Consider the following 25,101-nt stretch of genomic DNA (forward strand, 5'->3'; position numbering starts at 1 on the left):
ATTAAGTCAACTTTCAATTGAGAGATACGTACCGTTTGCGTAAAGTGCATACGAGTCAGCGTTGTTCAGTGCCTGGCTAGACGACAACCTCGTAGCGGCAGCATATCCGTAGCCAAGATCGTCAGTTCCAGGGCTGTATACACCAGGAGCATGCGTCTCCTCGTGGAGGACAGTAGTAGCTTGGTCCTGGGCATGGCAAGTGCTGGCGAGAGCTGGGAGTTCACTGAAGAAGATACCGCAGTAGGTAATGAAGTTTTGAGATGGTACAGTGTATGCAAGAACATTGGATGAGCAGCCCTGGTACGGGTCATTGCAGTTGGTCGAGGTCTTCGATCCAGAGCCACCACAATCGGAGGCAACGGCGGTAAGGCGAGCAGAGACTTCACTGCTGACACTGCTAGATGTAGACTTGAAGTAGGTTTGAAGCTTGGTGCCGGACTTTGCAGCGCTCGAAGCAGCGGTAGCAAGCTTGTTACAATTGGAAAGTGCGGTGCGAACGGCCGAGAGTTTAGAGCCAGTACAGCTGGAACCAACAGTAGTGCGCTTGGTGATGGCCTTGGCGACAGTCGCGGCAATGGCACCATCGATGGCCATGGAGAGCTTGTTTGACTCGTAGGCGAAGTTACCGACAAGATCGGTGGAATTCTCTTCAGCATACGGAAGCAGGCCCTTGGCGAAGACATCAAAGTCGCCACCATCGGTTAAAGTATGCAGAGCTGCAGTCTCAACGGTGAGCTCCCTGGTCTTCCCAGCCGCGAGAGTCAGGAAATCATCTTGGCTCAGACCAGTGGTCAAAAGTCGGATCTTGATGCCCTCAAATGGAACCTCGGTACCTAAGGTGCTTGTTAAATAGGGAGGTTCAGGCGGAGAAAGCAGTGCCGATAAGCAGATAGGGGTTCAGGAGCATGCAGGTACTGAGAGGTGTTGTGGTGCCGAGTGCATATATTACCACGTATCCGGCAGTGAGAACACGCTTAGCTGCAGTGGGAGGATTTGGGTTTTGCACCGCCACGCATTCCTCTTCCAGTACGGCACGTCCCAATTTGGCATCTCAAGAAAAGCCACAATCTAAAGGATGATGACTTACTGCCAGCGGCGGAGTACATCTGGACCTTCTGAACAGGATTGACTTCATCTAAGAAGGTACCCTTGCTCAGGAGGTTAAGAGTGGTATCGCCATTGTTCGTAACGGCTACCTTAACTTCAGAATTGCCTGAAGCAGTGAGAACGACGCTCAACGGTGTTTCGCGCTTGTTGACATCGATAGCGGTTGCGCTCGCATAAGCAGCTAAAGCAGCAAAGGAGAGTTGACTGAAGCCCTTCATATTGGGAACCAAAAAAAAAAAAGTCAAGATGTTCCAGGCCGGACGGTTGGCTTGAGGACAATGAGCACTGGCGATCAGTGAATGATGAACTACTCCTCGAGGAACTTCTGTTGGACTTTATATTCGTCGCAGACAGTATCTCCAAGAAGGATGGGCGGAGTGTCCGGCCACCACTCGTCAGGGTTCATTGTGTACTAGGTAAACCGTGCAAGGGAGCATGTCCAATTTGGGCAGTTAGGGAAGTGTAATGGCATAAACCTTGGGGTTTCCAAATGATCAACTCTGTAGGAGTGTGGGGCGTTTCTGCGACATGGTTCCAACGATGTGGAAGGGAGGCACGAAACAAGAGGCTGATTGGAGGCATTTTGGAAAACAAAGCCGCTCGCAATGTTCAGCGACAACGAAGCCTTGATGGAGACAGGAAGAGGAAGGTCCTGACCACCTCGCTAGAACATGCCAGATGATAAGGGGCGCAGAGTGTAAGGCACCCACACAGGCGCGACAGCCATGGACAATCCGTGTGGTGCATCGACGCCCGTCGATCTCCACGGCGTAGATTAAGGATGGCAGATAAAGCCTTGGCGTGCTGCGGTGTTTCTAGAGGCTGTTTTGTGATAGGCTCAACACATGTGTCAGCGAAACGATGGGAGGGACTGTTTGTCAGGGATCAAGGCATTTCGTTGACATCCCGTTAAAACCGCACACTTTGGCATGCGACAACTTGGGACATTCCTGGGTTGAAACAGCCAACAGCCGAGAGGAGTTCTGAGAACATCCGAGAATGACTTTGGCGGTTCGCATTACGTCCTAACAGACACTCACACTTCAAGAGATAGATGATTTTGTGACATCGCCCCGGGCTTGATGCCATCGACTGCAGTACTCGCTCGCCAGGCTCTATCTTAGATATTGCAGGTAGACAGGGACTGATCTGTCGGCGTGGAGATCATCCAGATTTGATGTGCGATGCCGAGGAAGACAGTGCAGACAACCATGTAACGTGATGTTGGCGAGATTATGCTTCCCTCCGTTTCAAGCGCTGGAATCCTCGGAGGAAGGTCTCTTGGTGGCTTGGTGAGACAACAGGACGCGGGAGTGGTGGAGAGGTGTTAAAAGAAGGTTGTCGGAGAAATCGGGGGAGTGGAAGGAAATGCGAAGCACAGCCAGCCACAGCCCAAGAGAGGCAAGCGAAAGCCAGGCTGCGGGAAGGCGCCCAAGGCGCAGGTGGCAGTGACGATGCGGGCTGCCAACAACCCCAGAAATACCGACCTGTTATCACGACAGCCAAACATGTACATTCTAGAAAATGCCAATTAGCGTGCCTTGTCTTATTGTTCGTTTCACCTCCCCTTCATGCATACGATTTGCGCCGCGCCGACCTTTCTATTTCCGCCAATTTAATCAATTTATTTAGCGCCACTGTCCGAACATGTTTTAGACCGTTTCATCCCTCCCTCGAATGGCTCGCCACATCAACCAGATCATGCAGGAAACAGCAGCATCGCCATCGCTACTTGCGTCAACGTGATTTGTGGGATCCTTGGAACAGAACAGCCTTTTCAATGCCTGGATCTTGGCTGTCATGGAAAGAACAATTCGGTTTCCCTGCTAAGTTGTCGACAGGCAACACAAAATCTCATGCACATCCATCCCTCTTCATCAAACCTGACACTAGGCGTTCGCCGTTCCCACTTCTGGATCCTTTGAGAGACTCGAAAGTAATTGCCATTCATTTCACCTTCCCGTCTGAGGTTCACCGCCACCATCGCTACCACAGAGGATCTCATCGCCTTTACTAGCATCGTCTTCAAGTGCATCTAGAGCAGCCCTTTTGAGTCCGGTCTCCAAATTCAACTTCTTAACAAAGCCCGCGTTTACCGCGAAGTATCTGCTCGATGAACGGCCGAACTGCAGTTATCACAGCTCTAGCCGTCACCATCCTTGGCTCTCTCTATCTCATTTACACCCCTTCATCAATCACCTTCCACATGTCCCCTACCGGAGTTCCCGCGTCCGAAAACATCCCCGGACTGGAATTCAAGTTGTCGCAGATCTCGAAGAATCCTCCTTCGCTTCTAGTCACGCTTCGAAACAACAATCCATCGTCGACCTTTACAGTCCTGAAATGGGGCACTCCCCTTGACCCTCAAGCGTCGAATCTGGGCATATTCAAAATGTTTGACGCAGACACGGGGAAAGAGGTCCTAATTGACCGTCTGATGATAAATCGCAAGATGCCTCCGTCACGAGAAGACCTCCATGAAATTGCGCCTGGAACAGAACACGCAACCGAGGTCGTCTTCAACAAACCCTGGATGCCCGCAAAGAAGCCAGCGAAGTATCAGATTAAGGTTGAAGGTCAGTTCAAGGCAGTATGGGAAAAGACGGCAAGGGAAGTCGGAACGAACGAGCTCGAGGAGTTAGGAGGAAGCAATGTACTGATAAATCGACCATTCCAAAGCGAGGAGGTTCTTCTTACCGTGGAGTAACGTAGGCCGAGGGCAGTTCACAATATATTATATCAATGAAATGCTTGTAAACTTCCTTTTATGATCAAATACTGCCTCCTTCGCGTTGCTTTAAACCGAACAGAAATTTATTATGTGGTTGATTACCCGAGATCAACTCGCAGTTTCTGGTGTCGAAGCTCGTCTATGAACCTTATTATGGACCTTTAGGCCTTCCTATTTCGACCAGATCGTCCCGGTTCATTGGTTCTTTCACGTACCCCACCACCTACCTTCTAGATTCACATTTTGGTAGTTAATTCGCACTATACACTAGTTTGCTTCTCCAGAACCATTGTCCGGACACCTATCCGTCCCTTGTCTGCTTCCACATACATTTGTAACGTTGGTTCTGGAAATCCCAAGTCTAGGTTAAGATTTGCTAACACAACAAAATGCCGCATTATCAATCAGAGCTTCCATTACACTCTTTCGGGCATCTACCAACGCAGGCAAACCCTTGATTCCAGGGTTTTATGAAAGGGAAATTTCACGTGACTCATCTGCTAGCCTGAAACCAGCATAGCCTCTCTTCATACGTTCCAGTTTGCCTCTCTGTTCAACACCACTCGTCTCTCACAAAACCTGCAGCTTGTCCCACTTACTACTAGCTTCCCTTTTCCTATCGCGACATTCATTCTAGACCGTCTTGGACATAATCCAGACTCTGCAGAATAATACGCGTAGTTAGAATACGTCATCTCGCAGGGGGGTTTCCTATTGCTGCATATGTCACTCCGAGTCAAGCGCCCAGCTTGCTGTGACGGCGGTGGGCTTGGCCCAGTCTATTTACGTGGTCGCGAAGCACCATCTTTATGCGTTATTGACATGGACATTTTCATGGCATTCTTTCCTAACGAAACCTGTCCACGTACGACGTCCTCGGGAATATTCCTAAGTGCATCTACCTATCACCTTCCACATTAGACTGACAGCGCAATACTAGCTGATTACCCCGTGTTATATAGGTATCCTTCTTGAATCATTACTTCCCTTTCCATCCAAAGACCAAAACATGAGAAGCAAGAAATGGGTTATCGTGAACGAACTTGGGAAGAACTTGCCATCCCCTCGGCCGAAATAACATGACACAGATAATGAAATCTCTATCAGTCTCCAACATTATAAGAAAGCAATGAAGCCCATACAAACATCAAAGAAGTTCCATGCTCAGACAAGAGCGAGCAGAAAAGAACAGAGTCCCAGCCAAAACCCAGGTCTCTGGTGGTCACTTCCACTTCCTCCACCGTTGCCGCCTGGCATAGAAATGAGGATATTGTTATTGTTGGTGTTTTGATTCGTATTCCCACCACCATTGCCGGTGCCGCTTGCAGGCAATGCCGTAGCTGTCACAGTCACAGCCGGCGGCACAACAAATGATGTTCCGTCTACGCCATCGGTATACGAACCCCAGACTGTGATATACGCCGATGCAGTGAAGCAGTTGTACTCAGTATAGGATCCCGCAGGATAAATATACTCCTTAGTTAAGCAGTAGGCTGCTTGTAAGTTACCGCTATTGTTGAGTCAGCGTCTTTTCTTAACCTTAACGGAGTGGGGTGGGCGCTTTCAGGCTATGCGGAGAGATAGAAAGAAAGGGTAGAGGTCATACCATTTCATCACAGCCAGATCCATCATGCATGCCGCGTCACAGTATGCCATACTCCTATATGGAAAACATGCGGTAGCGAGATAACAGTTGTCAAAATTACCACTAGAACAGCATCCCGCGGCTTCGTAGATCTCGTTTATGGCGCATTCGTAACCAGAGGGGCAGGTCAAGGATGAGGCTATTGATTGTTAATTTCATATCGCTTCGCGTCCACATAGAGAGATAGGGTGCACCTGATATTTTGTTGATGTATCCGCAAGTACTTACGCCAAGTTGACGTACTGCCAGTCGCTTTAAATCTTGTTGCCCTTCGGGAGCGTCGCTGAGATGTGCTGGGTCGGTGGGAATAGGGCTTACCCCTCCATCTGATGATGCGATGTTTTGTGTGTTGGTAGGCTGAGGCACGTGTAGCGCATGGCTCAGGTTGAAGTAGAAAGAGAGGAAGATGAGGAGAAAGCGGTAGATTCTCAAGTATTCCTTCATGATGGGAGTTTCCCACGTGTGATATCGAACTCTGAAACGCTTTTGAGAGTGAGATAACCTAGCTATAGAATCTAGGCAGCAGATAGGAGAGAGAATACCACGGGGTTAGTGGGTGTGATATGAGTCCGAGTCTGACATGGTCGTATCAGCTCACCGTCTCTGCCTTCCTTCAGCAGAACCGAAGATACGAAGTCAAAGTGGCCTTGAAGAGTCCTTTACACCCAAAACGGAATCCAGACTCACGGCTACAAGAAGCCCCCTCCTTTTCCGAGAAGTTAAGATGACAAGGCTGTGGAGCTGGAAAGGTGGCGTCGACGCAAGCGAAGTTGATACCAATCCTCCCCATCCATCAGATCCTCAGCCTTGTAGACCATGTTCATATCTTCAAATCAGTAACAAGAAAACTGTTACACGAACAAGCCATGGGTGGGATTGTGGCTACTGTGTGTTGTTGGTTTGTTGCTGTGGACTGGAGGCAAGTTCCGTGGTTAGGGGATGACGGCTTGGCGTGCAGCATGTCTTGCTCAACCTAGGGGATAGCAAACGAAAGATAACACCCTTCTAGGCCAATTGCGAATCCTCCAGGTGTGGAGCTTCAGCTAGAGACGGAGCTGAGGCAAGAGGCGCGAGGTTGAGGAAGGAGGAACCGGCGAGCGTGGCGGAGGATACAACCTTTGCAAGGCGATTTGAACAATCTGACTCAATACGAGGAGCTAATTATCTCTGATTTTCACCAACACTCTGGCTCGACCGGAATACAACTCTTTGAAGCCTCTGTTCTCTTCTTGGCACTGGAAAAGTGCTCATAAGCACCCTAACTTCCTCCTGGAAACTGAAGTCCGCCTTTGAGCGACCTGAACCTCTTTTCTTCCACCGATCTCGTTTTCCTCCTGATTCTTCTTCTAATATTAGACGTTCTTAAATATCGCATATTTGGTTGCCCTAACTCTTCCTCGACCCTTCTGCAGCCATCCATATCAACCATGAAAATCTATCTTGTCCTCACGCTTCTCTCGGCCATCTTCTACATCTCTATCGCAATCCCGGCGCCGTGTCGCTCGCCTAATGACCTAACGCCGACAGCGAAATTTTTGGAGCAAGTCTCTTCTGCAACACCAAGGCTCCCCAACTTATCTTGCCGCACAACCCTCAGCGGATCCTCCGCATATATGTCGAGAGTGATTGGGAAAGGCTCGGTGAAATGGGTGTTAAAGATCTTGAAAGTATCAGTGGTGACCTGCGAAGGTATGTGCAAGTCTTGCCTTTCCGTCGACTTGTTCATATCCATGGAGGAATGTTCCGCTCCTGCAGTGCACATGGCACTGCACAATCTTGCTGGGTCGATATACAGCGTCTAGCTTCTTTTTCCTCCATTATTTCAGCTCATTTTATCCAATCTAGAACCCTCTAATCATTCCCAGAAACTCCACTTGCATCAAAGCTCCCAATACTTGCCATCCAACCTCGTGCTCTCAACCTCAAGCGCGACACAAATACGAACAACAACAACAACACGGTGACTGTTAATAGTCCCTCGCAATCAAACGGCGGCGGGGGCGGCAAAGGCGGCCTAACCACAGAAGCTAAAATCGGTATTGGTGTTGGGGTTCCTGCGGCAGTTTTCGCGCTAGTGACGATTCTGATCATGTTGTGTAAAAAGTAGAAGAAGTTGGGGAAATGTGAACCAAAGGGATTTCTTGTTGTGAGGAAGCAATCGAATATGGAGTCTATGTGTTAGATAATGGACGCGAAGATGAGAGGAATAGACGTGGTGTTGGTGTTGGAGCTTTTGGTGGAGTGTAATGTATACTGATGTCCTTAGTGGAATTAATCAGGGTAGTTTCAATTAGCGTTGTTGCACGTACCTATGATGAAATATTGTATGTTGATAGTTGATTTGGTAGAGCTTTTTGGTTGATAAGGTGCAACAGTTCTGGACTGTGGTAAGTGAAGAGTAGGGCTTGCTAAGAATATGCGGCCGAAATACCGCAATCCTATCACCTGGCAATGAAGTCTCCTAGTTCCCCATCTATCCACCCGTTCGCCCGAACCACGCTGACGTACTCCGAAACTGTATTATAAAAAAAGGATGTAAATGTGGGAGAAGAAACAAACGGTAAGCGGGGGTATCAACCTAAAACCCCCCTTCACGCCCATCTGGCTCTGATCGTCCCATCTTGCAACTGACTTATACCCTTCTTCAATTCCACACAAACCTTCTCCCCCTCCCCCCACCCTCATATCCACCCACAACCCTAAAACTCAATAATGCATAATCTCCATCCCGTAATCATACCACTGATCTTCATAAGGCGGATCTACTATCTCCACCACATCCCTACCACCAATTCCACCTCCCACTCCAACTTGATCCCCTTTTCTCCGACCTTCATGTTCAATCACACCATCCTCCTGCCCCAGGTTCTGTCTTGTACTCAAGAGTCCAATGCCGCGGGTAAACGTTGACAGAGGCCAAAATGAGCCACTGAAATCGAGGTCGTACCAATAGTTCACTGCACAGCATATGGCTTCGGTGGAGCAGGTTTGGGTTACTTTGTGGTACCTGGGGATTGGTTAACGGGGTCGATTGCGAGTGTATATGTCTGTATGCGAGGTGGAACAGGGCCTAACATACCACAATGCTGGTAAATACAACATATCACCTTCATCCAACGTCACCCTCAGCGGCTGGCTATGTTTACTAAACGGCGTCGGCCGCTTCCCCGGTTCATCAGGATCCCACGTTGCAAACGGCACGCTTTCCTCGGGCTCATCTACACAAATCACCAAATCTTTCAATGCGGCCTCTTGGTCAGCCTCGGACATCACGCCTGGGGAAGTCCCAGGAGTTGAGTGCAAGTCCAGCGGCGAAGAAGACCGACTCGAAGGCAGAGAATCCCTCGGCGCGTACGTCGCCGCCAACACTGCCTTCTCATTCACACACGCGCTTTCCACAGGCGGCAACAGCGTAAAATGCTTCTTCCCTAGCACTTGCACATACACATTCTCGTAATTATCCTTGTGCAGCGCGGTCGTAGAATGACTATTTCCGAGCCAGAAATTAATCGCATCAGGACCCTTTTCTAACGCGATTTTAGCAAAGGGGATGTCTTTAGGCACGTCAGAGAAAAGGGAAATGTATTCGTTTCGCAGGTTGTCATTCTGGGTTTGGGCGTACCGCGTTGCGGAGGTGTGACCGGAGGGGTGATGTTCTTGGGATTGGATGGAGCGAATGACAGCGCTGAAGGGGGCGGATGTGGAGTAGGGTTTTACAAAGAGGAGGTCGTCGTCCTCGAGTTCAACGATAGAGTCAGCGTTGCTAACATTCCTCTCATATCAGCCTTCATCCTTTGATGCCTGAAGTTCGAAGTACTCTCGCATCACGTGCTCGCTTGAACACTTACCCATGAGGAGTAACTGCAACATTAACAGTCTGATGTTGCATCACTTCGGTGAGATATTTCGCATTCCACATCCTACGAGCTTTCCAGTCTTCGGCGCCTTTCCGGACGACGAAAGGTCGGTTACGGGAGACATAACGCATGAATTCAAGCGGGGACGGTTCTTCATTGAGTTCGTCCACGACGGAGGAGTTCAGATCATGGTAGGATGATATTAGATCTAGAAAGGTGTGAGAAGAAGCTTCCGGGTTAAACTGGGCAGGAAAGGGGAATATTCATAGAAGCTTCGAAACGCGCTGGTGTGGGTTGAATTTCAAAAGTGCATGGTGGAGAGTTCCCGCCATGCAACAAAGGATGCTGAAAAGATCGAGACGGAGGAGCACACAACCCCACTGTGGCAATAACAGACAGCGAGGAGGAAAGAAAGGAAGTAAACACCTCTTACAGCATCACCTAACCCCGAACCCTCAAACCCAGTAGGCGCAGGCCTAAAAGCCAAAGTCTCAGTTTTCGCAATCATATGTGCCATCAAACCCCTTCACTCTTATGAGGGAAAAACCAAAAACCAACCTTACCGTCTCCCCGGGGCGCACCAGCCCAAATATAAGACTCCTCTCCATAACTCTGTACCCCACGCGGAGCCGGCAGCTGTATGGATGGTCCTCACTGTCGACTGTCGGATGGTGGAGTGACAAAACCCCGGCAGAGTGGGCGCGGATATAAGCCGCCTTGGCAAAGCCATCGAGGATTGGCGTGAGTAGTGGGCAAGCACACCACCACCGTCCGACATTTTCTGCCTGCACGCCCGCAATTGACCCGTTGACGTCGCACAGGACCCGGGATTTTGGTGAGAATATCATGCTGCCGAGATAGTCGCGCTCCCAGTCTGTCTGGAGCTGTACGGAAAGAGAAGGATGTCATTGCGCGCGACATCGGCGCTGCTCACGCGCTTCCGCGCTCGCATACCACCGTCCTTGCGGGTACGGAGAGTGACGGACTCGGGGCATCAACGCACGTTGTTCGGTGAGTATTCTTTTCATGGCATGCATGCGTGTGCGTGCGTCATTGCAACATCAACAACTGGGCTTGACATCCATCCAATCTTCAATCTCTCCCCTCCTCTCAAATCCCATCCCACCAAACCTTGGAGCCATGCACTCAGCTAACCAGCCCAACCCCCCTCCACAGGCCACGCCGTCCTCATTGCCGAACTCTCCATCCTCACCCACCTCACATTCAAATACCTCTTCAGCATCACGCCCACCAATGGCATCTCCATGATGCCCACAATCCCACATTCCTACCGCCACTCCCCACTCATCCTAACCTCGCATCTTCACCGCCGCGGCCGAAGAATCAAAGTCGGCGACATAATAACCTACCAACACCCCATTATCCCACACTCCGCCGGCGCAAAGCGTGTCATCGGTATGCCCGGGGATTTTGTGAGCGTGGTGACGCCGGGACGGGATGAGTTTGGGGAGGAAGGGGAGTTTGGTAGTGTGAGAGAGGAGCTGATTAGAGTGCCTGAGGGGCATTGTTGGGTTGCGGGTGATAATTTGGAGTGGAGTCGGGATAGTCGGGTATTTGGACCTGTGCCGTTGGCGTTAGTGAAAGGGAAGGTGGTTGCGTTGATTCTACCTTGGGGGCAGAGGAGGTGGTTTGGGGATGGGGTTGAGGATGTGAAGGATATGCATGGGGTTGTTACGACTGTGTGAGGGGGATTTTTGAAGGATGTGTGTATATAGATTGGGAGAAGTTGAGGAGTGGCATGTGTATTATACTGAGATGTATGATCGAGATCACGAAGATCATGTAGATAGAACACATAGACAGAACAAAATTTAAGGATTGTGATGTCCTACATATTTCCTAGGGCTAACAATCAAATTCTAGGCGTCTAATACAACTCCAAAGTATTCTAATATTTCATCTCGTTCAACTCCTGTCCATCGATCTTCGTCAAACGCCCACGTCGCCATATCAACCCGAAGAACATATACTAAGAAGCGAATATCCCAAGAAATCCCCCTTCCTTCTTACATCAATACAACAGATCGATTAGAGGAAGCAGCAGACCGAAGGAATCTAAAGCGCAAGTGCCGCAGCAAGAATGCCACCCGCCGCACCAGCCATAGCAACAATTCCTGTCGGAATCGCCATACCCGCTGCAACCCCCGTGCTCTGGGCGCCTGCAGCCGTCCCCGTAGCATTCGCATTCGCGGCAAAAGTCCCCGAAGCCGCTGCACCTAATCACACGTCAGCGCTCCGGTTCTCTCACATCAAGCATCAACTAGTAGGCAGGATAAAGGTAAACTCACCAGTCCCTGTCACCACCGCCTTCCCGCCCATGGTCACTGGAACCGTATTTCTAATAAAAAACTCATCCACATCCGTCTTCTTAAATGTTTCCGTATGACTCCCATCACCATCGCCCCAAATACTCGGATCCAGCCGGCCACTACCCGTACACGTTGCGTCACCACTCGCAACGCCACCATCCCCGAACGTGCAGACTTCATCAACTGCCACGATGCCGGTCACAGTGTAGTGCACGGCCCAGTAGCTCGCGCCTTGAGTGACTTCCCAAGGTAAACATGCGTCAAAGGCGTCGTAGCCGTAACATTCGTAACTCGAATCTCTCTTCTCCCTCTCTGCGGCCAGGGCGGCGAGATATCGCCTAGCGTTATCGGAATGGTCTTTCGTCTTAACGCCTCCTAGTGAGGCTTGAAGGGCCGAGGCTTTTGATTTTGCGGATGCTTCGATGGCGGAGGCTTTGCTAGACGCGGCGAGGACTTTGCTAGTGTCGGTGCTGCAGGAGTAGGAGTAGGTTGTCAGGTCGGAGGAGGAACCGAGGACAGTGACGGTGGGCTGCGATTGCGTGACGCACCAGTCCGGGATTAGGAGGGTGGCGGTGGAGGTGGTGAGGGCGGTGGTGAGGGCGGCGAGCAGGAGGGGGAGGAGAGCTGGGGTGACTGTTTTTGATATCATTTTGGGGGGGAGGGGGCAATGGGAGAGGGTTTTGGATGGGGTTGGAATGAAATGATCCGAGGCCAGGCTATCAACAGAAGTGAGGGAGATTTTGGAGTCGAGGCTATTCAAATACTGAATGCTGAAGGGGCTTGGTCCCAAGTGCGAGTCCCGCGGGGCTGTATTTATTATAACCAGTTCGTTAATCACAGGAAGCTGCGTATGATTCGGCGTACAAATTTATGTGTATTTCGTGAGAAGGACTCGGTGCTGACAACAAGAACGACGAAAATAAAATTCTGGCCTACTTAGACTTCGACTCTTTATGTATCTACCTCTCAATCATTGCTACGCCTCGCATCTGAGGTCATGAATTACTGACTACATCGTGCACAGTGACTGCACAAACCACCACTGGGCCTGCGAAGTGAGGTGAGATATCCATGTTTCAGGATAGAAAATAGAAGAACTTAAGCTGAGATACCGACAAGGTTCTGACTCTAAACTAAAAGGGGTTAGAGTTGGGGGTTTTCATGCTGCTGAAACACAGCCTTATCAGCCACATCGAACATTGCGGGCTGGTGATTGGCCGCTGAAAAGTGTCTGGGCTGAGAGGTTTCCAGGGTCTGCACAGCAGCAGGTTTTTGTGTGATAGTGATGGGGATTTGGGAGAAGGCATGGGAACGGAATGAATGGTATGATTTCATAAATCTCCGTGGTACCCGTAGAGGCTTACCTTCGGTGTTGTTGCGACTTACATCCATGCTGGATAGAGACAGTGTGAATCATTGCAAGGCGAACGAACCGAGATCCTCAATGAGGTCAAAGGTTACCAGTTTGAACAATGCCATTTTCTTTCACAATCTCATCTCAACCTTCTAAATCGTAAGGCAGCACCATTCCCACGCTTTTCAATTATCGTTCCAACTTCTGTCCTGCCAACAATCTCAACTACCGTATACTATCACTTTTCGCAATCCCATTTCTTGGCATCGTACTCTTCACTCTTGTTAGAATGCGTAATTTCTCTCTCAAAGCATCCAGCAAGTACGCTCTGCAAGCAAGTACCCAATTCCTCTAACCTAACCCTCTAAGAGGAGAACGCTGTACAGGCCGATCTAGATACCCGCGATAGTCTCGACTTTTTTGAACAAAGAAGAGAGGAGGTATGAGAAAGCCTAGAGCCTCGTATATTGGCTTACTAGGCCGCGCTTTCCGGCGACCATCGACTCCTTCATAACTACAAAATGAGAGCTAAAATCTTCAGCCAGCCGTGCATTTCCAAACCATCGTCACGGAATCACTGTCTCCAACATGGCAGCATGCATGCTATAACAAAAACTGGATGACGTTCTAGGAAATACACTTTTGTAGCGTTTCGGTAACTGCTCTCCCCTCTCTGGACACGCCGTCTCATGTAAGTGCAGATTTCCAGCTCTGTATGTGATTGCTTCTAGCTTTGCTACCGGATATTCCGAAGCTCTTACCGTAATTTATCAACAACATATCTTTCACTTCAAGGAAGCGTAGAGTCCTGTAGCATCCAGATCGTAAATATATTCCATCCAATAGCACACTACCCACCATGTACGTATTTTGTCCTCTTCTCGTATAGTTCGCGGCATGTTAATGTGGAGCTAAACGTAGAAGTTTCTGGAGATGTACGAAGCGTTTGGGACAAGTAATTTTGTTACGGTTGTGAGAGAAAGGGTGCATAATGTGGAACAATGCGGGAAACCATTATGACCAGGGCTTCTAATGGGGCGTACTACTGTCCGTACAAAGTGAACCGTACCGGTGACGTGTTCAGTACCAACGTACCCAGTTTATGAGCCGCACCGTACGTGGTACATATTGTATTACTTTTTAGGAAGATTATATAGTAGTTCTAGGAGAGTAGGAGGGCACTAGCAAGTAGAGGTAAAGGTAGATTACCTTGCCATGCTGCAATTATTATTATTTAGCTATAGACAACGTACTATTTCAAGGTACATCAAAAGACGCAGTGTAGAGGGCTCTTAATTTCTGCAACCTATGTAAGAGACTGTGCAAAATGGGTATTTAGTTATCTAGATAAGCCCTGTAAGGCTTAAGTCGCGTGGATAGCTATAAGGCATATATACTATTCCGCAAGCAAATTAACCATTAATCATCTATACCTTTTAGTTATAATAGCAGAGTAGTGCAGAGCCCTGTCCTTAAAAATGCTCTAAAGCACTGCAAAGGTAGGAAGTAGTAAGCTTTTGAACCTTCTCCTTATGTTACGAAAGAGAAGTTGTTATCTAATAGCTATATAGGCCTTAATTATAAATGTCTAGTAACCTATTATTTCAGCTATTTTAACTAGAGGACAGCGTTCTTTAATTAAAGTGTACTACTTAGACAGCTCACGTGAGCTGGAACAATTACAATATGTACACCTACCTCTCATCGTCCCTGCTGTACGAGCGTACACAAATCTGACCCATACGGACATCAAAATCGCCCAATCGTAAACTACTATACCTCATTGGAAGTGCTAGTTATGACAATCCATAGACGCCGAAACGGTTTGGAACTAATTACAGCTACACGCAATCCATTCACCTGACACTATCTCTCCTTCTAGTGAGCATCCCGTGAATAGTATGTCTCCTATCTGTTCTGGTATTGTCGCCTAAGAACAATCTTCACGGTTACTAATCATCATGGCCAAGACACATGTCTCTTGAGCAACTTTGACTTTCCATCTTCAATCACTTGCGGCCGATTGTCAGTCATGAGGAGGCATCCTGTGCCCATTCAAGCTGCTTAGCTAGCTGCTAAGCCTACGAGCATTTACATCCTGCATCTTCTTACCCAACGCTTTGTAACTAGGGCCGAGTTTATCACCTAGCCCCACTGAAATCTCTCCTCATCCACTCTTGTCCCCTCATCCCAACACCTCTCCACCCACGCCACCCCCACAATCCTCGGCAACGGTGTCACAAACAGCTTTCTCCTTAACCTCGTTGCACTTGCCTCATCGCGAACTACTACATGTGTGATCCCTCCCTCTTCCAATCCTACAACTACCATGCCACCACCAAACCGGATATAATTCGTCGTGAGCTTAAAACCCAACGATTCTACATCGATGTCATCAAAGCAAACCTTCATCCCCGAAAACATGTAATTCTTCAGCTTCATTAATTCTTGGCCGTGCTCTCCAGCCTGCGCAACGAAATCCGCACCTTCAAAAGCATTTTCAAATTTCTGCGGCATATTGTCGAAAATCTTGCGGAGTTCCGAAACGTCGCTGACATCACGGGTATACGAGTCACCATATTCATCAACATGTTCTTCAAATGGCAGCTGATCATCCTCGAGAAGGAAAAACATGTGGCGATTAGGTTCGAAAGGAAGCACGAAAGGCGGGGCGTTAACGTCGATGCTAGATTGCTGGATGCAGTCATAGATCCAGATGGGTTTGACGATGTTGTTTGTTTCGCGTTTCTCGAGGGACGAGACTTTGACAAGACGTTTGTCGGCGATAATGATGAGATTTTTGTCCTGGGATTCGCGCTGGACGATTTTGCCGCCGTGGGCTTTGACGAGGGCTTCGATTTCGGGTTTGGTTATTTTCGAGGGGGTGAGGGCGTCGGTCATGATGAAGAAGTTTAGGCCGGAGAATAGGTTCGATGCTGGACCTGCGTAGGGGGTGGAGACGGTTTCATTGCCGGCGATTACAAGGGGTTTCTTGGTTGTTCGGGCCTTTTTTCGTCGGGACTGCTCGATTTTAAACTCCTTTTCCTTTTCATCGTGCTCGCGCTCTGCGGTATCTTTCAGCTCCATGAATTCTGATATCGACAATGCCTGTTCCCATTTCTTATCTGCACGGAGTTGCTTGAAGCGGGGAAAGCGCAAGGTAATGCTCATCCTGAATTTATCGCTGCTTTCCACGCTTGCTGCCTTGCACTCGAGGACAACAGATTCACTTGGTCGAATCCATTGATCTGGCCGTTCGTGTTGGCGATTTTCAGCGTGTCCACCGAGCTCGATAATCGATGGAGGACGCTTTGGGTCCCAGGTCTTCCACTTCCCTTCAGTACGTCCCCGGATTGCTGCGTAGTCTTCTCTGCTGAACCCACCACCGACTTTGAAGAACGAATAGCATTTCTCGTAGTCTGGGTCGCCTTCCCGTGCATGCTTGTTAACTAACAGCCCGCAGAGGAAACTCGAATGGGCGCCACCACGGTGCCCTGAACCAAAGTAGCCTCCAACAACGACGCAGTCTAATGACTCTCCGAATTCGCTCATGTACTCGGGCTTTACTTTGATCCAGTCGTCGTTACGTTCATTCAAGCGATACATGGAACGGGGATTTTTCAAGACTAGTCCCTCGGATGCTTCAGCCACGACTTTCCGCAGCTCGGGTTCGATTTCCGTGTAAGAGTGGGCTTCGATATAGGGATGGATTTCGAGACGACGACGAACACCCTTAACTGCACTAGCTAACGCATTACGACGGTCGCGAAGCATATAGGGCGCGAGAAGTGTGTCATTAAGATATAAACAGTCGAAGACGCGGTATAAGGGACGTTGGCCAGTACTCGAACTAGCACGGTTCTCTTTTTCTGAGAGCGCAGCGGTTTTGAGAGTACCGAAGCCAACGATGCGATCGACGTCCATGTCCCAGGTGATCATTTCGCCATCGAGAATAATGTTCCGAACACTGGACGCGAACGCGTCTTTGAGAAATCGAGTGAGTGCACTGTTCTCTTGTTCGAGACCCTGGCCGTAGAGATAGTGGTAGTCTTTTGCTTTTCGCGACCAGAATCCGAAGCGTTTTCCGCCGGGCATGTCCGGATCTTCAATCATGTGGAGTTGCATTCGTTCACCGTCAAGCTTTTCTTCTATCCAGAACGAGTCATCGTCAGGGGTAGGCTTCAGCTTTGCAACCATCTTTTCGAATGAGCCGACCAGCTTCTGGAAAGCCGCTAGTTGGGGCTGAAAGCACTCCATCAGCGTAATACCGGCGTCGCCACCATCTAGGCGAATCCTAGGGTCATAGAGCTCCCAGCATACTCGACGAAGATTCGAGGACACATTAAAGAGTGTTTCGGCGTCTGGATGCCAGATATCAAGAATAGTCTTCTCCGTGGCGCCAATCTTCATCTGGCGCAGGATCATTCGAATCAGCCACGTCATCTCCTCAGGATTCATCCTGCGGTAGAATCGCTTAAACACACTGAGTTGCTCGTCTTCCATACCAAGCCGAGACAAGTGGTCGAGAGCATTGTTGACATCAGCGATACTCATGTCTCCAGGCGCCGTTCTCATTGGCCGCTTCGAAAGCACTTCGAAACATCGACCAGCGAAGTCACCTGCGGTTGAAGATACAAATTTACCAAGCTGGCCAGGAAGCTTCCAATTGATCATATTCTTTGCATCCTCGGAGTCTTTGTTGATCTTCATGACCTTGATTAGGATTTTCGCAATTGCCTTTTCTTTCAGGCCGTACATGGCACGGTCGCGGTCTTTCTCTGGAATTACGAGCCGCATCGCAGGGTAGAAGTCATTACCGACTTCTTTCCTCCATTTTGCGATGTATTGCTCGATGATGTTGCGGCGAGCTTCGTGTGGCGAGAGGGATGCTTGGCCTTGGGGCCCTTGTTTCCGCCTGGCTGTGGACGGGCGGTTCTTTTTGGTACTGTCGAGCAGCGGATTGAACAACTCCGTTATCAGGGAGTGAAATGGAAGGGTCTTATGAAGGTTTCTTGGCCGATTGGGATATCTCTTGTCAAGAGCAGCTTCGCTGTTGTTTTCATCATCGCGATACTGAAGTTTCTGTTCTCTTACGGCATCAGCATCGGGCATTACAATGTCTTCGGCCATGACTTATATTTCTTAAGGAAGAGTGTTGCGTGCTAAAGGCGAAGGAGCGATGGGAGGTGAGACGAGGCAGCAATGTGGATTCGCGTCGCTGAGTAACGCGCGCTATCACATGACAGTGCACGTGCCTATGACGCCGGATGGGGAAAGGTGGATCTGGAGCAGCGTCGACTAGGGCTGGCTGAGCAAGTGACAAAGCTCCTTTACAACCACATGAACCACAAGTCTGCCGTTTAAATCGCCGCTGCGTCCTCTACAACCTCTAACCACCTATGTGACCGCTGAGAGACGCTGAATTCGGCCTTCCACGACATCCGCCAAAGTCCGATGGGGAATCGATGAGCTCCGCAACGAGTGCCCGCAACACTCCCCAGGCGGCTCAAACCACCGGTGACACCCAGTACAATGTGCGCGATGCCGCTCTTCGCGGAGCATCATCAGCCTTTTCGAAGCCTCCCGTGAAACCAAAGCCACAAGTCAACACATATACCGGCGGAAACAATGGAGCCTTGTTGGCAGCCACCAAAGTAGGCACAGGCACTCCACGCCAGACGTCGCCCATACGACAAAATTGGACAGGCGGAAGCTCCACAGGCAGACCGAATCCATCTCCTATACAGCTCGCGAGCAAATCGAGTAGCTCGAGTACCCTTGATGTGCCAGTGGACAGCTTCTTGGAGCGAACCCCGTCTCCGTCTAACATTGCGGCGAAGTTGGCGGCAGCGAGACACAGTCCCCTGAAACCCATACCACAGGCCGCAATCATTTCTATGTCACGAGAACGAGATGATGATGACAGGGATATACTGCCTCCTCCGGGAAGTGTTGGCAATGTATTGGCGAGGCTGAACTCGAGCAGCCCACAGCCACTGAGGAGGCGGGCGAGCATCGGATCGCAGTCGGCTGCCAACACCGTGCGGGAGACAAGGGAAGACACGAGGGCTACGGATGACTCCCCAATTCCTCCAACGACGTCGCTTGTGAAGATGTTCGAACAACACCGGCCGACCACACCTGTAAAGCGAAGGCTGGAGCCCGCTGTTGTCTCACAAGCCCCACCTCCAGTGCGGTCGCCCAAGCCGCAACGCATAGTCAGCCTCCCGCGAGATATCGACGCCTTTGATGGAACGCGACAGCAGCCGCAGGGTGCTCAACCGGCCAAGCCGAAGCCGAAGCCGCAAAGGAAGCTCACATTGCCGGCGGAGGAACCAAAGGAACATCCAAACTTCAGCAGTCTTCGAAAAGACTCCCTGGGTACGCCTCCAGTAAAGCAGAAACCCGCGCAGTTGACGGCAGTCAAATCTACGCCTCCGCGATCGAAGAACTCTCGTCGAGCATCTCAACCACGATCTCAAGACCTGTCTCATTCTACGTCTTTCCACAACCGCTTGTCTAGTTCTCTAGATAGCAACGAGAACATGTCTTCACCATCCTCTTACGCATCCGCCCCCGAGGAGCTCGAGGAGAAACTGAAGCCAAGTCTTCCTCCACCCCGCCGCTCTGCGAAGGCTAGATCAGAAGATGTCGACCGCAGAAACTTCGAAGCCCGCCCTAAAACCGCTCCATTACCCCCCACATCTCGAGCACTGAACAAGATTGCGTCTCCCATACATCCTCCTGAGAAGTTTCCTCCCCCTCGCAGCACCCCCTTAATGGGCTCACCCTCACCTACCGACACCATCTACCATTCAAACTACCAGCGTGAATCCGTAAAGGCTATCACAAAACACATGACTGGCGAATCCCTTTCCAACGCCATTGTCGGCGCAGCTCTCGCCTCCTCCCGTAACGCCTCCCCCGCCCCATCCATGACCGCTACCCCGCCGCCTCTACCCGCTCGAAGACAGCACCACCACCACCACCGTTTCCACCATACGCGGTCTCTGTCCCCCCCAAAGACCTCCGGAAAACTACGCACCACACTACGCAAAGAACCCTCATCCTCCTCCTCCGAAGACGAGAGCGAAAAGTACAAAAGAAAAGGAAGTCGGATCATGGGCGTCGGCCGCAAACACCCAAACAAGCACCACGAAGGCGCACGGAAACGCTGGCGCGATACCATCACGGAGCGAGAACGGAAGCGATATGAAGGTGTGTGGGCTGCTAACAAAGGCATGTATATCTATAACTCCCCTAACGCCCAGCACCCTCCCTCACCATCCCGCACCGATCTGGATGTATCAGACACCGCGCTTCTGGATGTTGTTGGTGTAGTGACGAAGGAGATATGGGCTCGAAGTCGTTTGCCTGAACATGTGCTGGAGGAGGTGTGGGATTTAGTGGATGGAAGGGGGATGGGGAGGTTAAGGAGAGAGGAGTTTGTGGTGGGCATGTGGTTGATTGATCAGAGACTTAAGGGTAGGAAGTTGCCGCTTAGAGTTAGTGAGAGTGTTTGGGGGAGCGTGAGGGGGGTAGGTGTTAAGGTTAAGGTTAGGGGTGGACCGAATAGGTAGTGGAGGGGAAAGGGAAAGGGAATCGGAATGGGGGGTAGTGGGTGGGTTGAGGAATGTTGGGGTTAAGGGTTAGATGGTATGGTAGGGTTATAAGTTTAGAGAGATACCCAGTATTTTTATGACGACCTGCTGGCTTTAGATATAGTGGGTTGGGTTTGATAGCTCATGCTTGGAATTACTTCATTTGTGGTGCACTTGTATGGGTAGAGGCTAGGAATAACATTGGGTAAATTCGATGTCATGATAATGCAGTCTTCTGATTCGCAATCTATCTGACAATGTCTCCATGCTCCAGAGCCTCCACGTTAGGCGATAGCATGCTGTAGGGCGGAGCTCAGCAGTGGATCTGGAGCCCGGCTAAGCTCGGGCCACCCCTGTAGGCTCTTAATCCTTTTTTATATCAATTTTACATCGATATCGACGAAATTGGCGTCGTGCAAAAGCGCATGATCTACTCTAACAATCTAGGTAGGAAGAGGGGATATTCTCATATCTGTTATAGCTCGGATTCTACGTGAACTTCATGGGCGGAGACTTCAGGTCGGGATAGGATCAGAAATGATGTCCTACTTGGTTGAGAATACTACGTGAGGGGCAGGAGGAATGGAAAAGTCGTCTATATTGAATTTTTAGAAGTTAAAGTTAACTAGATCTTTCTATCGGCGTCAGATTTGTCTAGATCTGCTGAATATTGAAGGGGATATTCAGGCTGGAAGATGGGAAGATAGGGCTTTGAATGAAGTAATGCGCTGCCCTTCCTTCTGACATTAATATCTCCTTCACTACTTAACAGAATCGGATGGTTTTAGTGCCTTTAACAAGCTTCTAGGAAGTCCTTTATCCTTAGCACTAAGTCTTTTAGACAACTGTCACTGTGACGAGCTTGCAAGCACGAAAGATAAGTAGATGCAAAAATTGACGCTCCTTGATAACTAAAAGCCTAAGGTGTGTAGTTGGAAAGGGTAGGGGAGTCATATTTGGAGTGCGCGCTTACGCATCTTCTTCCGCCAAAGTAACCTTTCCTTCGGACGCATTTAGACCTTCCGAAAACCTTGAAGAAGATGGAGAGGGGGACGCTAAGGCTGTTAACTTCGATGCTGAACATGATCTTTCAGTGCAGCCTTACAGGGGGCATGCGTTATGAACGAAGTGATGTATTGTGGACTGAGGGTCCGAGGAGCTATATGATATATATAGTATGAGACGCCAAGCCCAAGGTTGATCGGGTAGCCCATCGTAGAGCCCTCTGGTCTGCATTCAGTATGACCCTTTGGCTATGATCTTGAATTTGACATTCTTATATAGGACGCCTAGCCATAGAATCCCCAGGTATGTTAAAATCAGTCTGCCCTCAGGATTTGGTTCACCATCAAGCGAGACATTTGTAATTCTTAAAGAGGAGCCAACAGTAGGTTATTTCAATGCCAAGACAGTTCAGTGAGGATTAGCCGACGAGGGGCCATCCGAATTGCACTGCCACAGTTTAATTTTGGGTATAGGCTTGGCTATTAGAGGATAAAGATCAGTTCTTACTGAGCGGTGCTGAAGTTGGGAAGAGCAACTGGTGATCAGCAATAAGTGGCTAACTATCGTCAGTCTATCCAATTGGGGTGGCCTGGAAATGAATAGCTATTGGCTCCACGCCAACAGCATCATCATTCTACCCAGGGATTATATCAAGCCTATGAACTGTCTTAAGCACGTGAAATCGTTCTGAGAACAGTTCTTGTACAACAATCCTGGGTAAAATTTCCAATCATGTCACTAAACAAGTATCTGGTGTCTTATGGGACAAAATAATGTGGGTTAGTCTATTTGATACTCTGGATATGCATCGCACCGGCACCCACGTGAACTTGGCTGGCTCAATAACGTGTCACAAGCGTAGGGCTCAGCAACTCCACGTCCGTCCTCATCAGCGACGCGAAACCAGAGACAACAATACCGGTGCCTTAGGTGGAGGTCGGAGCACATTAAACGGCATAATACCACTAACGAAAGTCTAACTACAAGCTGATATGTACATAAGGATTTATGCATGGTTAAAGAATTTTAAGTTGAAAACACTTGACTCCTGGTACAAATAATGTAGTTATATAATAGATTATAGAAATCCTTTGAATTTACGCTCATCAGCAGAACACTAAATTACTACGCTGTCTTACCTCTACAGCCGGCTTGCCTATGTAACAAGTGTAATGATCATGTCAACCCATATCCCCATTAGACCATTAGCATACTACGGGACATTCTATCCCCAGGTTGGGCCAGAGCCCAACTTTTCAGGCCTAGGGGGGCTATCAAGATAAACTGACTATGGATACAGGACCCTCCCGGTGGCCTCGCGGTATAGTAATCGTCAGGAATTCTCAGCCGTTGCAATTAGCTATGTATTATCAAGGAAACCGCCCCATAGTTTTGCGGCTTTGAATACATTCCCTGAAATTAACAGCGTTGTGGTCGCTCTATCTCATACCATCGCGCTTAATGATTGTGCGGACTGGGTTGGAAAGCTGCTTCTAGAGTCGTTGGATGTATGAGATAAGAACGACTATTTCCAAAGTTTGAAAGAGACTGCTGGTAGTGAGTTGGGCTTGTCTTCCGGTTTTTCAACCAAATTTCGGACCAATTGCTCGGCCTCGCCGCTCCAAGAACCTGGGAATATGTCGGTGGGTACTGGAATGCTGTTGGAGCCAACGCATCGAGGTATCCCCCAGAAGGGCAATTGAAAATGGCATTCTAGGCTAGATGATGAGGTCTGGGATCTTCGGCATTGGGAGATCGAGATGCCTGCTTAGCTGATGGAGGAGAGGTATGTGACTGGAAGAGGAGGTATATTTTGCGCTCTAGAGTGCGGATTATTACAAGATTAGGTTTGGAATTGTCCATGAACGTTGTAATATCCTGGAAGGGGAATAATTTTTTCTGATTGATGTGCCGGGCGATCCAGACGTGGGAGGGAAAAAAAAAATCAACAGCGCAGGTAATAGGATGTATGCATGGAGGGTGACCCAACAGGTTGTTCAATTGGTGCGGTAAGCGGCATACTTGGAGATAATATATGGCATTCGGAAGTTGAGCAGTTACACAGGCGATAGTGGTGTTGGTGTGTGCATCAGCTTGTTTGTAGATTCTACTCTACCGCACGTAATGGAAACGGAAGGCGTATTCAACCCTTATAAATATGAAAATTTCTTCCTCTCTGATCGACCCTTTCCAAATCGTTATTTTCGCCATAGGTGAGAAATTTGACAAAACAAGTCAATAATACGGCTATGCGCCGAGCATGGTACGTCTACAGGGAGAAATATCGAAGTAACAGACCAGTAAAACGAGCGAAATTGCAGTGAGTAGTACATGGTAGTAAAATAAAGTGCGTTAAACTATAGAATTTTCTTGTGATGTCCCGAAATATAAGCGAAAGTTAGAGATTAATTGGGGATGTTCCGGAAGGAGGTGGATACTTTTAATATCCCAACCAAGTAGAACGAAGCAGTGGGGAAAAGTGCAAAACTTTCATAATATCGTGGCATCTTGGATGCACGGAGGTGGCGAAGATAACAGATATGTAAATCGCCTGACACCAGTTGGAATTCAGGGACTTGAGTTAAAGCTACTTAAAGCTGTCGAAATGGGAGATGATTTTTGAGAATGAGAATGGGAATATTCGAAGTCGTGGAGATATCCGTTCCGGAAGGACATATGTGGGTAGTGGAAAGGCGTGTAGGTAATGAGGATGTTCTAGAGTCAATAATGAAGGCTGTAAAGGGGGATCCTATTGTAAGGCTGGTTCAGGAATCTCTTGAGGAGATCAGATGGCGCAAGGATGGGACTACAACTTCGGGACCTAGTGACTTCGACAGTCGATGACTTTGGTTACTGGTACAAGCCTTTTTACGACATCCCTCATCGCCATACCTTCACTCTTAGACCCTCATCTGTGCACATAATTCTATGGCTAGTCGTCTTTCTCGTGAAGTCGATGATATGTTTATCTTCGGCCCATATGCACTGTTTGCACGTCCTAGGAATCGCAGTCCTCTTAACTTTCCTCTTATTTCTAGTAAAGGATTTAATACATAAAGTTCACATCAACCAGGTTCTCTGGTGTGCAATACCATGCCGTCCAGGTTATTTGCATCATTAACTGTTTCTGTCCGTACGCAGCAGCAGCGTCGCGGCCTGGATACGAACGATCGCGCACGAGCAGGATCACGTATCTATGTCACATAATGCTTGTGCGCGAACCTCTGTGCGCGAACATCTAGATATCCCCCTTTTCCTCTGTACAGAGGAAAGACAAGAGTAATAAAACTAGAAACATGTTACTCTTACTTTACCTACTTTATACACTATGCACACTATACACTACTTTTACTTTTGCTACTTAAGTGCTTATACTATAAGTAGCTAGCTATTAAAGCTTATTTAACACTAATTAGTAGTTAATTTAATTAACTATAAATTAGTAAAAGTAATAATAAAGTACTTATACTT

The 25,101-nt window shown here is 48.9% G+C and overlaps 11 protein-coding genes across 11 annotated transcripts; 4 read left to right on the plus strand and 7 right to left on the minus strand.

Moving 5' to 3' along the window:
• Window positions 1-6: 6 nt before the first annotated feature.
• Window positions 7-1,325, minus strand: BDR25DRAFT_382046 (uncharacterized protein; the record flags this gene model as incomplete). The annotated part of the gene is made up of 2 exons (XM_033697751.1): window positions 7-833; window positions 1,088-1,325. 2 exons carry the CDS (start codon window positions 1,323-1,325, stop codon window positions 7-9), a joined length of 1,065 nt encoding a protein of 354 aa, XP_033552036.1.
• A 1,895-nt stretch (window positions 1,326-3,220) lies between these two features.
• Window positions 3,221-3,814, plus strand: BDR25DRAFT_214041 (uncharacterized protein; the record flags this gene model as incomplete). Its single annotated transcript, XM_033684775.1, has 1 exon — window positions 3,221-3,814. The coding sequence occupies one exon, from the start codon at window positions 3,221-3,223 to the stop codon at window positions 3,812-3,814; it is 594 nt and encodes a 197-aa protein (XP_033552037.1).
• Window positions 3,815-4,682: 868 nt separating this feature from the next.
• Window positions 4,683-6,011, minus strand: BDR25DRAFT_100747 (uncharacterized protein). The gene is made up of 3 exons (XM_033683433.1): window positions 5,678-6,011; window positions 5,445-5,622; window positions 4,683-5,348 (listed from the first exon to the last, which is right to left on the minus strand). The coding sequence occupies exons 1-3, from the start codon at window positions 5,925-5,927 to the stop codon at window positions 5,003-5,005; spliced, it is 774 nt and encodes a 257-aa protein (XP_033552038.1). The 5' UTR covers window positions 5,928-6,011; the 3' UTR covers window positions 4,683-5,002.
• Window positions 6,012-7,123: 1,112 nt separating this feature from the next.
• On the minus strand, window positions 7,124-7,746 carry BDR25DRAFT_301001 (uncharacterized protein; the record flags this gene model as incomplete). Its single annotated transcript, XM_033689484.1, has 1 exon — window positions 7,124-7,746. A coding segment is annotated over exon 1 (236 nt), but the record flags the coding sequence as incomplete, so codon positions are not given.
• Window positions 7,747-8,189: 443 nt separating this feature from the next.
• BDR25DRAFT_310632 (Clavaminate synthase-like protein) lies at window positions 8,190-9,471 on the minus strand (the record flags this gene model as incomplete). The annotated part of the gene is made up of 3 exons (XM_033691167.1): window positions 8,190-8,490; window positions 8,563-9,246; window positions 9,332-9,471. The coding sequence occupies 3 exons, from the start codon at window positions 9,469-9,471 to the stop codon at window positions 8,190-8,192; spliced, it is 1,125 nt and encodes a 374-aa protein (XP_033552040.1).
• A 622-nt stretch (window positions 9,472-10,093) lies between these two features.
• On the plus strand, window positions 10,094-11,224 carry BDR25DRAFT_254067 (LexA/Signal peptidase). Its single transcript, XM_033686275.1, has 2 exons — window positions 10,094-10,351; window positions 10,517-11,224. The coding sequence occupies exons 1-2, from the start codon at window positions 10,243-10,245 to the stop codon at window positions 11,044-11,046; spliced, it is 639 nt and encodes a 212-aa protein (XP_033552041.1). The 5' UTR covers window positions 10,094-10,242; the 3' UTR covers window positions 11,047-11,224.
• A 51-nt stretch (window positions 11,225-11,275) lies between these two features.
• BDR25DRAFT_279183 (uncharacterized protein) lies at window positions 11,276-12,319 on the minus strand (the record flags this gene model as incomplete). The annotated part of the gene is made up of 2 exons (XM_033687735.1): window positions 11,276-11,577; window positions 11,650-12,319. The coding sequence occupies 2 exons, from the start codon at window positions 12,317-12,319 to the stop codon at window positions 11,417-11,419; spliced, it is 831 nt and encodes a 276-aa protein (XP_033552042.1). The 3' UTR covers window positions 11,276-11,416.
• A 512-nt stretch (window positions 12,320-12,831) lies between these two features.
• BDR25DRAFT_350605 (uncharacterized protein) lies at window positions 12,832-14,130 on the plus strand (the record flags this gene model as incomplete). The annotated part of the gene is made up of 8 exons (XM_033694719.1): window positions 12,832-12,879; window positions 12,914-13,039; window positions 13,078-13,362; window positions 13,411-13,464; window positions 13,504-13,589; window positions 13,673-13,741; window positions 13,779-13,979; window positions 14,049-14,130. 8 exons carry the CDS (start codon window positions 12,832-12,834, stop codon window positions 14,128-14,130), a joined length of 951 nt encoding a protein of 316 aa, XP_033552043.1.
• Window positions 14,131-14,703: 573 nt separating this feature from the next.
• On the minus strand, window positions 14,704-18,177 carry BDR25DRAFT_391465 (DNA ligase 4; the record flags this gene model as incomplete). Its single annotated transcript, XM_033698152.1, has 6 exons — window positions 15,180-18,177; window positions 15,110-15,150; window positions 14,999-15,069; window positions 14,885-14,954; window positions 14,773-14,816; window positions 14,704-14,718 (listed from the first exon to the last, which is right to left on the minus strand). Exons 1-6 carry the CDS (start codon window positions 18,152-18,154, stop codon window positions 14,704-14,706), a joined length of 3,216 nt encoding a protein of 1,071 aa, XP_033552044.1. The 5' UTR covers window positions 18,155-18,177.
• A 153-nt stretch (window positions 18,178-18,330) lies between these two features.
• Window positions 18,331-20,850, plus strand: BDR25DRAFT_100840 (uncharacterized protein). The gene is made up of 2 exons (XM_033683435.1): window positions 18,331-20,574; window positions 20,672-20,850. The coding sequence occupies exons 1-2, from the start codon at window positions 18,490-18,492 to the stop codon at window positions 20,675-20,677; spliced, it is 2,091 nt and encodes a 696-aa protein (XP_033552045.1). The 5' UTR covers window positions 18,331-18,489; the 3' UTR covers window positions 20,678-20,850.
• A 1,936-nt stretch (window positions 20,851-22,786) lies between these two features.
• On the minus strand, window positions 22,787-23,963 carry BDR25DRAFT_350608 (uncharacterized protein; the record flags this gene model as incomplete). The annotated part of the gene is made up of 8 exons (XM_033694720.1): window positions 22,787-22,843; window positions 22,920-22,972; window positions 23,011-23,043; window positions 23,081-23,123; window positions 23,180-23,369; window positions 23,426-23,742; window positions 23,816-23,899; window positions 23,925-23,963. The coding sequence occupies 8 exons, from the start codon at window positions 23,961-23,963 to the stop codon at window positions 22,787-22,789; spliced, it is 816 nt and encodes a 271-aa protein (XP_033552046.1).
• Window positions 23,964-25,101: the final 1,138 nt, after the last annotated feature.

The sequence above is a fragment of the Lindgomyces ingoldianus genome, assembly GCF_010093535.1.
Source record: "Lindgomyces ingoldianus strain ATCC 200398 unplaced genomic scaffold BDR25scaffold_5, whole genome shotgun sequence".
NCBI classification, from domain to species: domain Eukaryota; kingdom Fungi; phylum Ascomycota; class Dothideomycetes; order Pleosporales; family Lindgomycetaceae; genus Lindgomyces; species Lindgomyces ingoldianus.

What these genes read in the sequence shown, in the direction of transcription:
- BDR25DRAFT_254067 (XM_033686275.1), top strand. Translation starts at nt 10,243, where the DNA reads ATGTCATTGCGCGCGACATCGGCGCTGCTCACGCGCTTCCGCGCTCGC. An exon ending in GCATCAACGCACGTTGTTCG is followed by an intron (nt 10,352 to 10,516) that starts GTGAGTATTCTT and finishes CCCCCTCCACAG; the next exon opens with GCCACGCCGTCCTCATTGCC.
- BDR25DRAFT_100747 (XM_033683433.1), bottom strand. Translation starts at nt 5,927, where the DNA reads ATGAAGGAATACTTGAGAATCTACCGCTTTCTCCTCATCTTCCTCTCT. An exon ending in ATACATCAACAAAATATCAG is followed by an intron (nt 5,623 to 5,677) that starts GTGCACCCTATC and finishes AACAATCAATAG; the next exon opens with CCTCATCCTTGACCTGCCCC. An exon ending in GATCTGGCTGTGATGAAATG is followed by an intron (nt 5,349 to 5,444) that starts GTATGACCTCTA and finishes ACTCAACAATAG; the next exon opens with CGGTAACTTACAAGCAGCCT.
- BDR25DRAFT_100840 (XM_033683435.1), top strand. Translation starts at nt 18,490, where the DNA reads ATGAGCTCCGCAACGAGTGCCCGCAACACTCCCCAGGCGGCTCAAACC.